General features: G+C 42.8%; 1 protein-coding gene across 1 annotated transcript in view; it reads right to left on the bottom strand.

The window, feature by feature from the left end:
* The window catches only part of LOC109994997 (zinc finger protein 804B), a 31,334-nt gene extending 16,457 nt beyond the window's left edge, over positions 1 to 14,877 (bottom strand). Inside the window, exons 1-2 of the mRNA XM_020648545.3 lie at positions 14,113 to 14,877; positions 13,674 to 13,989 (exon numbers count right to left, since the gene is read on the bottom strand). Of these exons, the coding sequence (XP_020504201.2) occupies positions 13,674 to 13,862 (189 nt within the window). The 5' untranslated portion in view covers positions 13,863 to 13,989; positions 14,113 to 14,877. The remainder of the gene's footprint in view (positions 1 to 13,673; positions 13,990 to 14,112) is intronic.
* Positions 14,878 to 15,540: the final 663 nt, after the last annotated feature.

Below are 15,540 nucleotides of genomic sequence, written 5' to 3'. Positions count from 1 at the left end.
GCAGAGGCTTAAATATGCTGATTTTAAGGCCTTGAATTACAACTCCACCTACAACTCCAATGCTGCATTTCCAGGGCAAAACAATTTAGGATTTAAACACTATGAAAGGAAAATTGCAAAAATATCGGTCATTACTGGTATATCAGAAGCTTTAATCCATGGGTACTACATTTCCCATGATGCAACTCAACAGCCTCTTCTGTTGTGCCAGACAGTCTTTTTTTTTTACCGTTGAGTTCCTGGACATATGCAGGGATGGCATGAAGTCTGTATGCACACATGAATGAATAACATTTATGTACCCTTTATAAAAAAAAAATCTGACAGGCCATGAGAGAAATCTTTTTTAGAAAATGTTTCATTATCCAAATACTTAAGGCTGCAGTGAGTGCTGCTGTTTATCAGTGAATGTAAACTGTATTGCAAATGTTAAAAATAAATGTGCTCGAACTGTATCTGTAGGAAACTATGCCTGAGATAGATCTGCAGATAGAGGAAGTTTAGAGTCCCCTAACTTGTCTAAAAGGAGAAAAAGCCACAGGGTAACATTCTGACTCCTTATATAACCTGTGACATATCACATCCAGATATGAAGGAAGGTGAAAAATAATGAGGGAACTGTGGTTTAAAGCCTCAAAATAATTGTACTGTGTTTGTGTGGGGCAACAGCGGGCTGCCTGTGGCATGGACGAATCACAGTGCTCTCCTGTTAAAGTCGTAAATCACTGATTAAATGCAAGGCCTGACCAAACGATCACTCAGTGAGCAATCAAAATTTAATTCCCTGTCCATCACAATGCAAGGCCAACGAGTCTGTCCGCCCCTCCCCTCCTTCATTCTCTCGCTCTTTATCATTCAACAGGGACTTCTTGTTTTCACGTAGTTATTCATGCACTGTTTCATTGATTATTCCTCTGGTCTCGATCTGTCTGCTTTGGTGTTATCCTGAATACAATGCGAGCTCTGCCTCTTGCTCGTTCAACACAAGTTTAACCAATTAACTCGTGCAGAGCATGGCGATCAGACACACACCCACACACACATATAGCCTACACTCACCAACAAGCAGATGACTTCTTAAAACATTTTCTCCACATGAGCAAACATGACCCGTAGTTGGTTTTCCAGCTGGTTTGTGGATAAAATTTGTGTTGGGTAAGATCAGAGCAGAAGCACGAATGCATGAAAGCATGCATGCGAATTCCTAAAATACCCGAGTGCTCTACAAACTGTGGTCTCCTCTGTGTCTGCTAATGTATTTTTATGATCCTACCACTCAGTCATTGTGCTCTTCAGGGACTTAAATTTGTTTCTCTAAAAGCTGGAGTTTTTTTTTCCACTCAGTTCACACAGAGAGCATAAACCAACTTCAAGAAGGAATACAAGGAATTCTCTGTCAATTTCTTCATTTAAATACATTCATAAAAAGAAAGTACGTTTGTATGATCGCTGTTTTCTTTGCACCCTGTTTTCCTTTTTGATGCTCCTGCCAGGAGGGAGTGAAAATTACATAAGAAGAACTTTGCAGTGCTAGATTAGAGAGATGTGGTCCTCTCTTATCCTTTCACCCTCTCCTCTACTTCTTATTCCTTTTAGGTTTCTCTCCTATAGTCTCTTGTGATATTTAAGGAGCTTCACTCAGTTCCTCTCCCATATCTGTTTCCCTTTTTCTTGCATTAAAAGCACTTGTCAGTTACGTGTCCCTCCATCTGTGTGCCTATTACAGAAGCTTCTTTCTTCTCGCACTAAATGTCATCTCCAGTATTAAAATGCTTTTCTCTTCCAGCTGGCAGAAAAATGGGATTACATGGACCATCCACTCTCGACATTTAAATTACAGTCACAATTGAAAACCCAGCATGGATAAATTGATGTACAGTGTTTTTTAAGATTGATGCGCACACATAAAAACCATTCGAGGTGCTACCCCAGAATTGTAAGGTCCGATTGGCTATGTGGGATATACATTTAAACATTCTTGTTGGGCTTTGTTGCAAGAACTTTTTAAGCTTTTGTGTAGCACTTTTCTTTATTTAACGCATGACTTTCAGGGATTCATCTTTCTTTTGTGTCCTAAAAGAATTAATCAAGGATGGTTATATGTTGCAACTTTAGATTAAAAGTCTTGACACAGGAATGTAACACCTGTGTGATAGCCTGATGTAATTGGTTAAAGATGATGTATTTGTGGTACATAAATGATAAATAAATACAGTTCTTAAGTGTGTGTACTTCATGCTACCCCAACAAAAAAGTCTAGACACCGACCCCCGTCTGCAGAAAATGCAGATGATTGACTGCCTCAAAGAGGATTGTGTATCTATCTCTTAAAGGGATCAAACAGGGACTGTAATCTGTCAGTGTGATGAACAGATTATTGGAAGACAAGTTAAGAAGATGAAGGTAATCAGTTTGGAAAGTGACAGATTTAAAAAAAAAAAAAACAGGATTAATACGATCGCAGATTACATGCAATACTTTCCAAAATGCTCATCTAAGTCTTGCCAACTCTGGGATGAGGGGAGAGGGGTGAGACAGGCTGAGCGGGGGGGCGAGGATGGGTGAGGGAGAATGATAGGCTGCTGTTTTCGATGAATCGAGGAATGATTGCTCTCTTTCAGGCATTTATGATTGCAGCTGCTTTTGAAGCTTTGAAGTATGGTAGAGGTTTTTTGTGTGTGTGTGCTTGTTTCTCTCTCTGTGGTTCATTTGTGCCATCGGGTAGGGGGGGTGGTGGTGGTGGTGGTGGTGGTGGTGGTGGTGGTGGTGGGGGGCGGGGGGGGTAACATGAGTGTGTCCAACAAGAGGAAGTGATCTTTTCTCTGGCACATTAGAGCAGAAGTGCGTGGACAGCTAATGACACTACAGACGAGGATGCTGAAATGAACGGTTAGCTCTCGCATAATCGCGCTCACACAGCGGACACACACGCAGACAAACTCTGTGGTACACATCAGTCCCACTTTGTTAAAGCTGGTTTCACTGTGCTCAAAGATTGTGCCGCAGTTAAGACCCTGTGCTGGCCCGGGGGATTGAAATCCCGCCAGGACTCCCTCTGCTTTCAGCATCCTTCCATCTCTCTGCTCTCCTTCTTTCTCCTGGTTTCCTCGCTATCGTGCCCAACTTCTATCCACCCCTGTGTACTGCTGCATTAGTATGTATGGCCGTGTAGCGCTCGGTTTAGAGGTTTATGTCTCCTAATAGACAGAGATTTGTCCTGTCACACCAACACCCACATACAGCTTAAAGAGAGAGAGGGAGAAAATGACTCCCTGTGCTCTGAGACAGAACATTTATGTTCCTGTCTTGTCTCCAGAAAGAAAGGTTCCATTTCTGTACAGACAAATTATAAAGCATTCATTTGTGGCCTTCTTTCTCTTCTTTTCTCCCACGCTTTTCCATCCTCTTCTTTCCCCCACCTCTCCTGCTCCTCTCTTTCTTCCTCTCCCTACCCTCTTTCTCTCTCTCTCTCTTTCACTAGCCGTGATTAGATTAAGACCAAAGAAGCAGAGTGAGGAGATGGAGAAGGGATGAGAGCTTATTAAGCATCTGAGAGGTGAGATGACATAAAGCGGTATGGAAAGAGATGAAGAGAGGAAGCTCATGACCACGTGTGCAAAAGTGAGTGTGCGTGAGGTGTGTGTGTGTGTGTGTGTGTGTGTGTGTGTGTGTGTGTGTGTGTGTGTGTGTGTGTGTGTGTGTGTGTGTGTGTGTGTGTGTGTGTGTGTGTGTGTGTGTGTGTGTGTGTGTGTGTGTGTGTGTGTGTGTGTATGGCACATTTCTGTATTTATCCTTGCACAAGGTAGGGTGAGAAAAGGGAGGAAGTGAGGCGTTTAGTCGTGGAGCACTTTAATCAAGGGGCGAGCAATCCTGCATGACCCACTCTGTCATCCATTATTGATGCCTGCCTGAGCCAGGCTGATGAATCATTAAGCCACTCATCAGGCCTGGGAATTCTGCCTCTCCTCGGCCGATGACACTCATTTGCATAAATCACACGCTGCTGTTTTTCACACGCTCACACAGAAACACACATACCTCTGGTCACACACACAAAGTTTGCATTTTGGCTGGTTTGCAATGTGCATGGCTAATACTTTGTTTCCATGTTTGTCTTGCAGCTGCAACACTTGTGAATTAAGATAACGTGTCACATCCTACAGACCCCTCTTTATGTCTCTTTCCCTTTACTAGATGACAAACATGTTCCGCACATATGCTCCAAGAAAGCATTCGGAAAGGCTAACCTTTCCTGTGGAGGGAAGGGAGTGAAACCAATGACAGAAAAAGAAACAAAAAGAGGCAGAGAGAAGCAGATCTTACAGAGTTTCTGTTTACTTCTTGCCTCCGGGTTTTATGGCAGAGAAAAAGTGGAGAATCTTAGGGAAATTGATGAATACCCACGGCAGGCAGGCAGGCAGGCAGGCAGGCAGGCACACATGCACTCGCACGATCCACCCACAGATTTCTTCTCATCTTTGTGGGGGTTTCCCCTCCTTTCGTCTTCTCTCATCCTCTCTCCTTTCCCTCTATTCTCCTCCCCACCCGCTGTTTCCATGTCTTCCCATTCAGGCTTGTGACTAATCCCCTACCACAGGGTAAGAATATACCTCACAGCAAGGGTAAAAGGGACCCATAGTAGGCTCATGCAGAAACCAGCAAACATGATCACGCCAAACATACAAACACAAACAGACAGAAGAATCAGGCACCCTGCCCATGTAAAAAAAAGTAGCCAAGGCCTCGTGGCTGTTAGCTTGAGGCTGCTTGCAGACCACTGTGATCCTGCCATCCTGGCAGCACACAGCCAGGGCAGTTCTGCACTGCACTAAGCTGAGCGCCTGGCATCTCCAACCTGCTAAACATAGGAATGCGGCTGCTTGGGATAATTTTGGCGGGTTGTTCTTGCCATCACTGCTGATGTGAACGCTGGTCTAAGCAAACGGCATGAATTATTAGTGTCTGCATCATGACCCTTGCTGCTGGTGGAGGTACGTCTGATACAATTTGATGCATTGTTACTGATGCATGACCGACCCCGTGCTATCAGAATGTCCTAGCAGGTCCTATCTGCTGTCATACATAAACATGAGAGCACAGCAGAGCAAACACACGAGTGCACACACACTGTTCTGTAATAAAACATGGATTTTTGACCCGTCTTTGTTTCCCTTTTCATGTGTGTACTTATAAGCACATGCTACTGTATGATATAATCCCACATATAAGCACCACAAAAAGGTGACAGTTCAATAAACTCTTTCCATTTTTCTGAATCCTTGACCCTATATATCATTGACCTTCTCATCACTTTTTTTCTCTGGGGCTATCAGTCAGAGGTCAAAGGTGCGGGATAAGAGAATGTGGCTGAAACAGCAAAAACATGAAAGCCTTTCGTTAAAAAAAAGAAGGATTTGCAATGAAATGATATCAGAACCTGCTGAATACACCTTAACACACAGTTACCTCAAATATGAACACAATTTTGATTTTTGATTTTGATAGTTTTTTAAAAATATTTGGCATTGAAAGGGTGAGGAAAATGATAATTGAAGCCATATTTCTTACAAAAATTGTTTCGCATTGCATTACACAAAGACGTAATTTCAGGGCACTTATCAGCACTTATGAGCTTTTGATGTTAACAAGAAGGTTTGAGACATCGTCCCCCCAAAAAAGACTCAGCTCTTAAATTAGTCAGTGAAAAAAAACCCTTCACTTTTGAACATCTTTTCAATATGGACACATTTTTTTAAACATCTTTTTAATTTTTAACTGGGCAGAGATATTCCACTTTTATATAAAAAGCCTACATTTTTCTAGAACGCACACTTCCTCATGACATTTTAAACATGAAAATAACAAATCCAATCATGTGTGAAAAATAATGACTTTTGTCCAACAGCTGAGCAATTTGATTTGCTTAGTTGTTTTATTTGTCTCTTAAGAGGTGAGGTCCCTTGTATAAGCCTGTTGGCTTCTTTGACCTCTCCTGACACACCTTTTATATTTTTTGTTAATTCTATTTGATGTAATCTTATATGTGTGCTAATAAATAAATAAATAAATACACTTGCTTAAATGCATTCAAATGTTTCTTTTTGCAGACACACTCATTTTTATACATTTTTCTTATGGTCATGAAAAATTTGAAAAAATATAATCTCAAAATCAATCTGACGTTGAAGTCCACGTTGCTTTATTTAGATGGAAGCCCTCTTGGTCTCTGGCTGGATCAGGGAGATTCGCGGGCCTCTGCTGGTTCACAGCCTCGCTTTCGTTGAGTCATCTTTCCTCCAGAGGAGAGATAATTAATTTGTCTGAGCTGCTCTTAACCCAGGCCTGTGTGTCAGTGCTGGGCGATGCACACACACATAGTCACACGCATACATACATGCAAGCACTCAAGCACTTAAATGCAGCGGTAGGTGCAAACCCTCATGTGCATGAGCAAGACTAGCTAAAGGAGGTGTAATTGTATAGCCACATCTGCCCTTGTGTATAGGTAGAATCTACAGAACAAAAGGCATAAACTGAGAGAGACTTGAGGTTATTGGAGAAGAAGAAAAACCACTGACCAATAAATAACACACACCATCTCTTTTCTTTCATTCCCTTCAAGGATTTTTCAGCATTATTGCAACTGCAATATTACTTCCATCGCCAACACACACCTTTATAGGCAAACTGTACACACATGCTCAGCAACACAAATCCTCTCTCCTCACACACACACACACACACACACACACACACACACACACACACACACACACACACACACACACACACACACACAAAAACCCTCAAAGGCCTTGAACAGTTGAACCATTGACCTGCTTAAAAATGAATGGGCTGCAGAGATGAGATGAAAAGCAATAGAAGAGGCAGATAAGAGGAGTGTCAGAGAGGGGGATGAGAGTAAAGGTACAGGGCCAATAGAGGGGTTGTGAATGGAGGAAAAGACAGATGGTAAGAGGCAAATGGTTGTTTTAAGAAAGGGATAAAGACTGTGACAGAGTTTGCAGAGTCCAGGAGAACAAAAGAGGATGAGATCAAACCGTGAACGAGACATGACATCCTGATGATTGTGAACAAAAACGCTCTCATCTCTTCGTCTCTTCATCTCTCACCTGTCGTCTTGTTTTTTTGTTTCTTTCCCCTGGACTTTGATAGCTATGATTTGAGGTTTTCATGTGTATGATTTTGTGTGCAGCCTGTCAGTCAGACTCTACCTGAGCTACTGTTCCAGATGGTTCATCAAGCATCCCCTAATTATCAACAACTCACTAATTGTATGTGAGTGTGTGTGTTTATGTGCTGGTGTGTCTCCAGGTAATTAACTGATGCTGCGCTCACTAATGACCACACAGACAAACATCTGTCCCGAGGTAATATACAAAATGAGAGGGTAGCCATATGTTGTGTCTGCATGTGTGCACTTGCATGCTTCTACGTGTGTCACTCACAACATACTACATCTAATACCAGAAAGCCTCATTTTGAAATTAATAAATCAACAAATTCAGCTATCCTTGTAATAACAGACTATTACCAAACACTCAGCTCACACTTTATCTTCCAAATGTGCGCACATACACCCACACACAGCTCATGCAGGTCAGGTCAGTTATGCCACAGAAGCAGATTCTACCTCGCAGACATCAGACCCAAACATGAATAAATAAACACTTCCAATTCATAAAGCACCATCTTACGTAAGTCTGAACTTGTAGTTCAGGTGGAGGACTGTAAGCATGTACAAACATAGGTCTTCTGGGGGAAACATATCCCTTTGTGGGATTGAAAAAGTGAAGTTGAAATGCTCCAACTCATGCATTCAAGTCAGGTTGTGTGTACAGGTCAAAGAGGCACAAATGAAGAATGAGTCAGTCAGGTGTAAATTGAATAAAGATCATCTCTATCTCAAGAGGTGAATAAGCATCACAAATCCGGAGTATACACTCAAACAGATGCACAAAGACAACCTAAACATAGGATGGATGAATGCGCCTGTACATCATTGCACATCCTCCTTCTTTTTTTTTTTCTTTTTTCCATCATTGCTGAGGGCTTGCCGAGCCGAGTGGCAGGTAATGTCACCTCAAACAACGGGTTCATTTACAAGTTACACAATGCAGCTCAAACAAACAGGTTAGAAACTTGCCGAGTGGAAGAAAAAAGGAAACGGTGGTACGGAGAGAGAGGGGGAGAAAAAATAAATCAGAGAAAGCGACGAATGAGTTTGGAGAAGTCAGAAAATACTGAGGCAACAGAGTAAAGACGAAGCGTTTTTCTCCAGGGAACCATCCTGGTTATCAAGTAGAGGTTATTATGCTATGAAGCGCTAATGAATTCATTAGCTAAATGAAATGTCAATAAAGGCTTGAGAGAGTGTTAAAATCGATGCCAACCGTCTCTCGCTCTCGCCCCGTCTCCCTCCTCTTTCGCTTCATCCTATCTCACCCATCTGTCCCAATTATCCACCTTTCTCCCCAACACACACACACACACACACACACACACACACACACACAGACACACAAACACACACATCGACACACCCGCACACACTAACACTCTCTGGAGTGTTGAGTGTAAACTGTGATGGAGGACATTAGCGGTGATCAGTGGGAGCACTTTGCAGCGGTCAGCAGGAATGGTCGAGTCATACAGGACTTTAGTATTCAGCAGCACTCACCTGCTCACTCTCAAACTGCTCCACCAGGGCCTGATGGCTGAGCTGGTGTGTGTATGAGTGTGTGTGTGTGTGTGTGTGTGTACGTGCATTAAGATTACTCTTCATGAATGTGAGTGACTGCAGCATTAAGGGCCATGACTTTTAAATAGCTTTTCCAGTCAACACAAGACTGAACAACCCTGCTGTTAAAAAAACATTTTGTTATCCTCAATTCAGATTTCACTAATGTCTCTCATTCTGACATTTGTCAAACATCATGAATGTCAAGATGCTATAACAAGCTTAATCGTCCCACAGGAGTTCTCTTGATACCAAGCTTGTATCATTAATCATGATGATCATCATTAAAAAAAGCGCTCCAAGAATCCTGGGCATCGTGTTTACAGCCATGAGCAAACCGACGCGCCAAATGGCGAACCAGTTGGCTCGTCTCACCTCTGTCCCCTCCCGATGGCGTAATATTTGTAGCCGAGTACTTGACTCACTTGGAAACACGGGCCATGTTTTTGTAAAGCTAAATACTTGTTTCAGGATAATTGTTCAGAGGCATATGTTTAAATGCCACCTCATTTCCATAAACGCTGTTCAGCTCCCCGAGGAATCAATGAAAACATGGAGGGTGCAAACGAAGAGTCACACACGCGCACACACACACACACACACACACACACACACACACACACACACACACACACACACACATGCACACACAGACACAGATGAAGGGAAATTTGCACTCTATTTGACACTAAGCTGTATAGCTGACGATTCATCTGTTGTCTGCAACAGCGTGAAATATACATCAAAGTCGTCTTCAGTTAAGTATGCACACATACAATGCTATATGAGGGATGTTTCCTAAAGGGAAATAGGGAGACAGATGGAATGGGAAAATATCTTCTTTTTTGAAATGTGGTGTATCAGTTTGTATAAATTGATGGATGCATTAGCGCTGTATCTGTCTTTTATGCACACACCTTTCTGTCACCATATCTCTCCTCCTGTCCTCCCTCTTTACTGACTCCAAGAACAAAAAAAAGGAACCTTTGAAGTGTTAATGAGAGTTTAAAGAATGACTCACCAATGGTGATTAAGCCCTAATATACATACGAGAACCAGAATTTAGACACGTCCGAGAGACCTATCACGATGACTAATTAGTGGTGATAAAGTAGGAATGAGCGAAATCCTCTTCTAGTCATACTGCAGCACTCCACAGGGAAGCCAACTAAACAATATCTTTTAACAAAAAACAGAGGATTTGTTGAGAAGGGAAGTGTGTGTGTGTGTGTGTGTGTGTGTGTGTGTGTGTGTGTGTGTGTGTGTGTGTGTGTGTGTGTGTGTGTGTGTGGAGATGTGTTTTCTTAATGCTGCAATGCCTTATCAAAGTGAAGACGCAAGAAGTTACCCCTGACAAATCCCGGTTGTAATAGCCTTTGTACTGCACTGATCTAAGCTGAATCAAAGAGCGGCTAGTTGTTGTGCTGGCTGCCACGGCATCCACTACAATAGAATGAAGGGGGGGAGGGGAGGGGGTAAAAGATGCTGCTCAGCATGACTAACACTTTCAAAGAGGTTTGTGTTCAACTCTAAGCTGCATGACTTTGTTTCACCTTAAACAAGAGGTCACTTTTAAACAACATGACCACAAGCGCCTGTTTATCATGCTGACAGGGCCATAAATCGGCCTGTGTCCAAACTAGTATGGACAAAACTGAAAGCATGTCCTTTTTTTTTTTTTTTTTACCTTTTGACCTTTTGCACCTTCTTAGCCAGCATTTTACAACACTGAAAACTTTCCACAGGTAGATTTATCTACATTAGTGAGGACATGTTGGTCGAGGTGAACAGGTCCTTTCAACCATGAATGACAACTATAACTGTAAGGGTCCAGAACCTAGAGAATCATCAACACAACACACATCACCGATCAGCCATAATATGATGACCACCTGTATGTAATTTAATGCAAACCAATACAAAATCCGTTAACATACATGAGGGGAACAAGATATCAGGAACACCTTAATGCACCCCAGTACACCACCAACATCCACTAGTTATCGAGTTATCACCTTACTGACCATGCCAATAAAACAGAAAATATAAAAACCCTGTAAAACAAAAAGGACATTCATCGGAGATCTGTTGTTTTAGTAGCAGTTTGCATGTGGTCATAATGTGATGGCTGATTACTGTATACTCCTTTTTTCCTTGAGGATGTAAGAGTGTGGACTCTGATTTTCAGTCAGTAACATTTCATCAGGCTAAAGGCTTGAATCCAGATATTCATGTTGACAGGGAATCTCCTGAGTCGCTGCTGCTCATGTTGTTTGCTCGCCTGCTCTCCTTTGATGGCATTCCTACTTTTGATGATATTTAAAGGGTTATATATTTGCATTTCAGCTCTACAGACTCATAATTTTCCACGTCACATTTCATTTGGCAATTCTTCATAGGCCTTGTACACAGAGGAGTTTCTGACATGTAGCTTCAGTGCTTTCTCTAAGTGAAATTCCTGCTGTATAAAAATGGCCTATTTGGATGGCAGAGTGCTAAACACAGACTTGTATAAGTAAATGCTGCTTTACAATTTATCATAAAGACTTGAATGTGCCACCATGAAAAGATGTTTAAACAGAGCTGTACTTCATACTGTGTAAGCTAAAATCCATCTGAAAACAATACTTCTTTAAATACTTACTGTTTTCAGGTAGGGAATACGAAATGGTTTATTGAGTAAAGACCAAATTATATTGATAAAATTGATTACTGCTAATGGTTACAACGATGTCAATAAAAAAATGAGGAGTGAAGTTGCAGTTCCCGGGTTTAAACCCTTATTGAATCAAAGAACAACCAAACAAGACTGAGAACCACCCAGCTGTCTCAAAGAGCTGCAACTCAGGACTATTAGCCTGCACATAAGGCTGTCAGCTAATCAATTAGTTGTCTGTCTATAAAATGCCAGTTAATTATGGTAAGTAAGTAAAATGTCTCATTTAGTTAGACATCATATAAGTATTGACTTTTCTAAAAGTATATATGTAAACAACCTCAGTCAAAAGGCACTTCATTTCTTAGAAAGATACTCGCTGACTGATTTTCTGCCAATCACAGAATTGATTATGTGACAAATTATTATAGCTCTTCATTTGGTGGGCACATTTCAACATTATTTAATTCTTGATGCCTCTGTCACATTTTGATTTTTACCCCCAAAAAAGTATGAGGATTTGATACCAATCCCCAAGTATAACTTTAACAGAAGGTTTGACACAGTTGATGTCCCAGTCTCTTCAATTACATTTTCATATCATGAACAAAAACCTCAGCAATAAACATGTCTGTCTGAAAAACACCCAAATGCATTCATCAGTTTATAAATGTAGAGAGGCCTAATGTAATTCAGTATGCTACGTGTTCATTCAAATTAGACTATTTCTGAGAAATCAGGCTTGTTTCTGGGACAAGACTGAACTTGTTGCAGCAGCGATACAAAAAAAATGAGCATTTGATGATTCTACAAGGGGACGTATGATTGATGATTCAGATAATCAAATTTTAAAGAGAGGCCTCATTAGTAGAAACTGAGATATACAGTATGTCAACATAGCCTGTTTATATATAAAAAAAGAGCGACATAGGGAGTATGTACAATAATATTTCATTAACGGTAGTTATTTGGTCCATCTGGGAATAGTGTGTGTGTGACTTTATTTGAGTGTGTGCAAAAGTTATATTTGTTCATATGACTCCTTGCAGCATCTCTCCTTGTGTGACTGTGTGTGTGCTCAGAAACTGTTCGCTCATTCCCATCACATAGTGAGCGCAGGCTGAACATGACAGACTGGTAATGACTTGCGTACGAGCAAACGCACACACACACACACTCCCACACACACACGCACACACACACATAGACACACTCACACACACACACACACACACATAGACACACTCACACACACATACCAGCTGCTCCTTCCCTCCTTTCTCATCAAACTTGTCATCAGCTTCGTCAGTTTGTCTCGTCTCACATTAAGAGCTCATGAATAATGTGTGATTACCAGAGACCCTCAAAGTAGCTACAACACACACACACACACACACACACTCTGAACATATACACTTCTATATTAGGGCTAATACTGTAAATATATAATCTTTTTTTTGCACACATCTTGCTCACGCTTTGGTTGTCCTGTTGAGTGTGCACACCAAAACACACAATCTTGAAGTCCACACACTGAGAGTCAGTTTAAAACTGAATGCCTGTTAGTTGACTCAAAGGAACCCAAGTCACTGGGGAAAGGTCAGGAAGTCAACCAAATAGTGCTGGCGAGGTCAAACACACTTCAACTCAAGCACACACCTAACAAATACTCCTCAGGTAATTAGTTATATTTTTCAGCGCTCACTCACTGAATGGAGTTTGTCTCCTTTAAATCTCACAGCCATCAGAGGGAGTCGGGGGGGGGGGACACACACACACACACACACACACACACACACACACACACACAATGGATTCATGGTTGGATTCTCAATTTCTTGCTATTTAACAATGTCTGCCATCCTGCAGAAAATTAAGGAAATATATAGACTAGGCCTATTTTATGACTCACAAGGATGAAAAGATTATCACTTGTAAGAAAATGTCCACCTCCTCCTTTCTGACAGTGTGTCTGATTCTGTTGTTGCTTTATCCAACCTGTACAAACTTTTCATACAATTTTCGACTCCATAAACTTGTGACGAACTATTATTATATCTGTTAAGTGTCTGTCTAGCCCTTAATGTGAACTGGAAACCATAAAAAAGTGGAGAAAAGTAGCTGGAAAAGATTGTTTTTCTAACCTAAAAGAGAAGACCCCCCCCCCCCCCCCCCCCCACACACACACACACACACACACACTCAAACAAAAAAACAAATACAAGCATGCAGTTCCTTTTTCTTTCACACACCCACCTTGGGAAATCCATCAAGCCCTGCGTGTTCTCTCCCTGGTGAATCGCTGCTCGCGGTGGGACGCAGAGGTCCTCTAAAAACCCCCTTGACGCGCCGAAAGTGTCCATTGCTCAGGTGCGTGGAGCTGATAACCAGGTAATAACACGCGCTGCACGCCATTCCAGGGGCCTCGCGGGGCTGTGGGCCCATATACGGTGGGGTCCTCTGCCTCCTGCGGTTCTTGGGTTTCCAAAGTGTAGAGTCCAGATGCGCAGCTCCTGCGCAGGTGGGAGTACGACCACCGAGGACGTGTCACTCTTGTCCTCTGTTTGGAAGTCTGTGCGTGCGTACAAAGAGGAAAACAAGATGATTATGATTATGTGGGATGAAGCTCAACATGATGAGTGTGGGAGAGGGACAGAAAAAGACACAATGAGACAGACAGGGATGTTATACTGACCGAGCTCCGCCGCTGGAGTCTGCGCTTGGCATGCTCTCGTCGGTCGGGCTTAAATAAATGAATGAGCGCCTGTGGAGTGCCGGAGGAGAAGATGAATCCATCCACTGCACACACACTCTCTCCTCTCTCCTCAGGTGGCTCACCCCGCCTCCCCTCTCTCTTCTTCTCCTTCTTCTGTTTGTTTTTACAGTCCACTGGTCCAGTCTGAAAAGTGCACGCAGCCCCAGCCAGGCAGCAGCAGCAGCGGCAGCAGCATCCCAATAGGGGTTCTCAGTCCTGAAAGGGGGAGCACACACTCTGGCAGGTGCGCCCCCGATTCACGCACATCCAAGAGGAAAGATGGGGAAACATCTGACCCCCTTTTTTTTCTTCTCTTGGGCTCAAAATCAGCCGTTTTGTGAATGGAATTCCGCGGCGCGAGGTGGTAAATTCATCCAGAGCAGCAGTCTCCTGTAGTTGTTATCGTGCGCCAGCGCAGGCAGACTGAAGTGGTTCAGAGTCTTTCTCAAGGAACTCACACTCACACTCACACTCACACTCACACTCACTCTCACTCTCTCTCCTCCTCCTCACTCCCTCCCATCTCTTTCTCTCTGTGTACAAGTGTCTGGCTCTCTTTTTCTCAGGGGCTGCACCGGACTGGGTTCCTGTTGCAGCCTATATTAAGCAGCTCGTGCCCATCGTGCGTGGGTCAGGGATAGGGGGATAATTTCTGTTCACGACGTGCATGAATGAGTGACTCAGAATTGAAGCGCACCCCTCAAATCCTCCTCCCTCCTTCTCCCAGTTTCTCTATTTTCTGTCGTTTTTGTGAGGAGAAGAGAATAAACTTTGCTGCAAACGACAAACTTTCAATATGTTTGTGTCTCTCTCCCCCTCGCTGTTTTTAACATCACCTACGCCCCCCACCCTCCAACTCCCCCCCCACCTCTCTCTCTCCCCCCTCTCTCTCTCTTTTTTATTGCTATGGGGGCTTCAAAGTAAAAGCTCCGCGCTTCAACGAGGTCTGGGTATCGTCAGGGGGAAAGGAAAAACTCTCTCGGTTACAACCTCCGGGATAACGATTAGATTACAGATAAAAGGCTCTTTTTCTCCAGCTCGGCCTGTCAAACCGCTCCCGTCAAAGCGCAGCACGGAGCTGGCTGTGTTTGGCGCTGTTCACCAACGCAGTGCTGAAACTGTTCCACTGCGAGCTCCCACAGAGGAGTCATGCATATTCAGCCCGGGATTAGGGTGCCTTTTTGTTGCTCCACATCAACACTAAACGCCACAGGCAGCTCTTGGTTTTAGATGTAAACAAGAGGTGGAAGGACACAGAGGTACAAGCTTAGTCCACTTTACTCTCTTTCTGCGCCTTTTAACTTGATTTATGTGACCAAAAAGAAATATACCTTTGAAGCTGTAGCAAAACTTTAAGTTGGTTGTATT

The sequence above is a fragment of the Labrus bergylta genome, chromosome 8 (assembly GCF_963930695.1).
Source record: "Labrus bergylta chromosome 8, fLabBer1.1, whole genome shotgun sequence".
NCBI classification, from domain to species: domain Eukaryota; kingdom Metazoa; phylum Chordata; class Actinopteri; order Labriformes; family Labridae; genus Labrus; species Labrus bergylta.
This window is presented reverse-complemented; position numbering and strand designations above follow the sequence as displayed.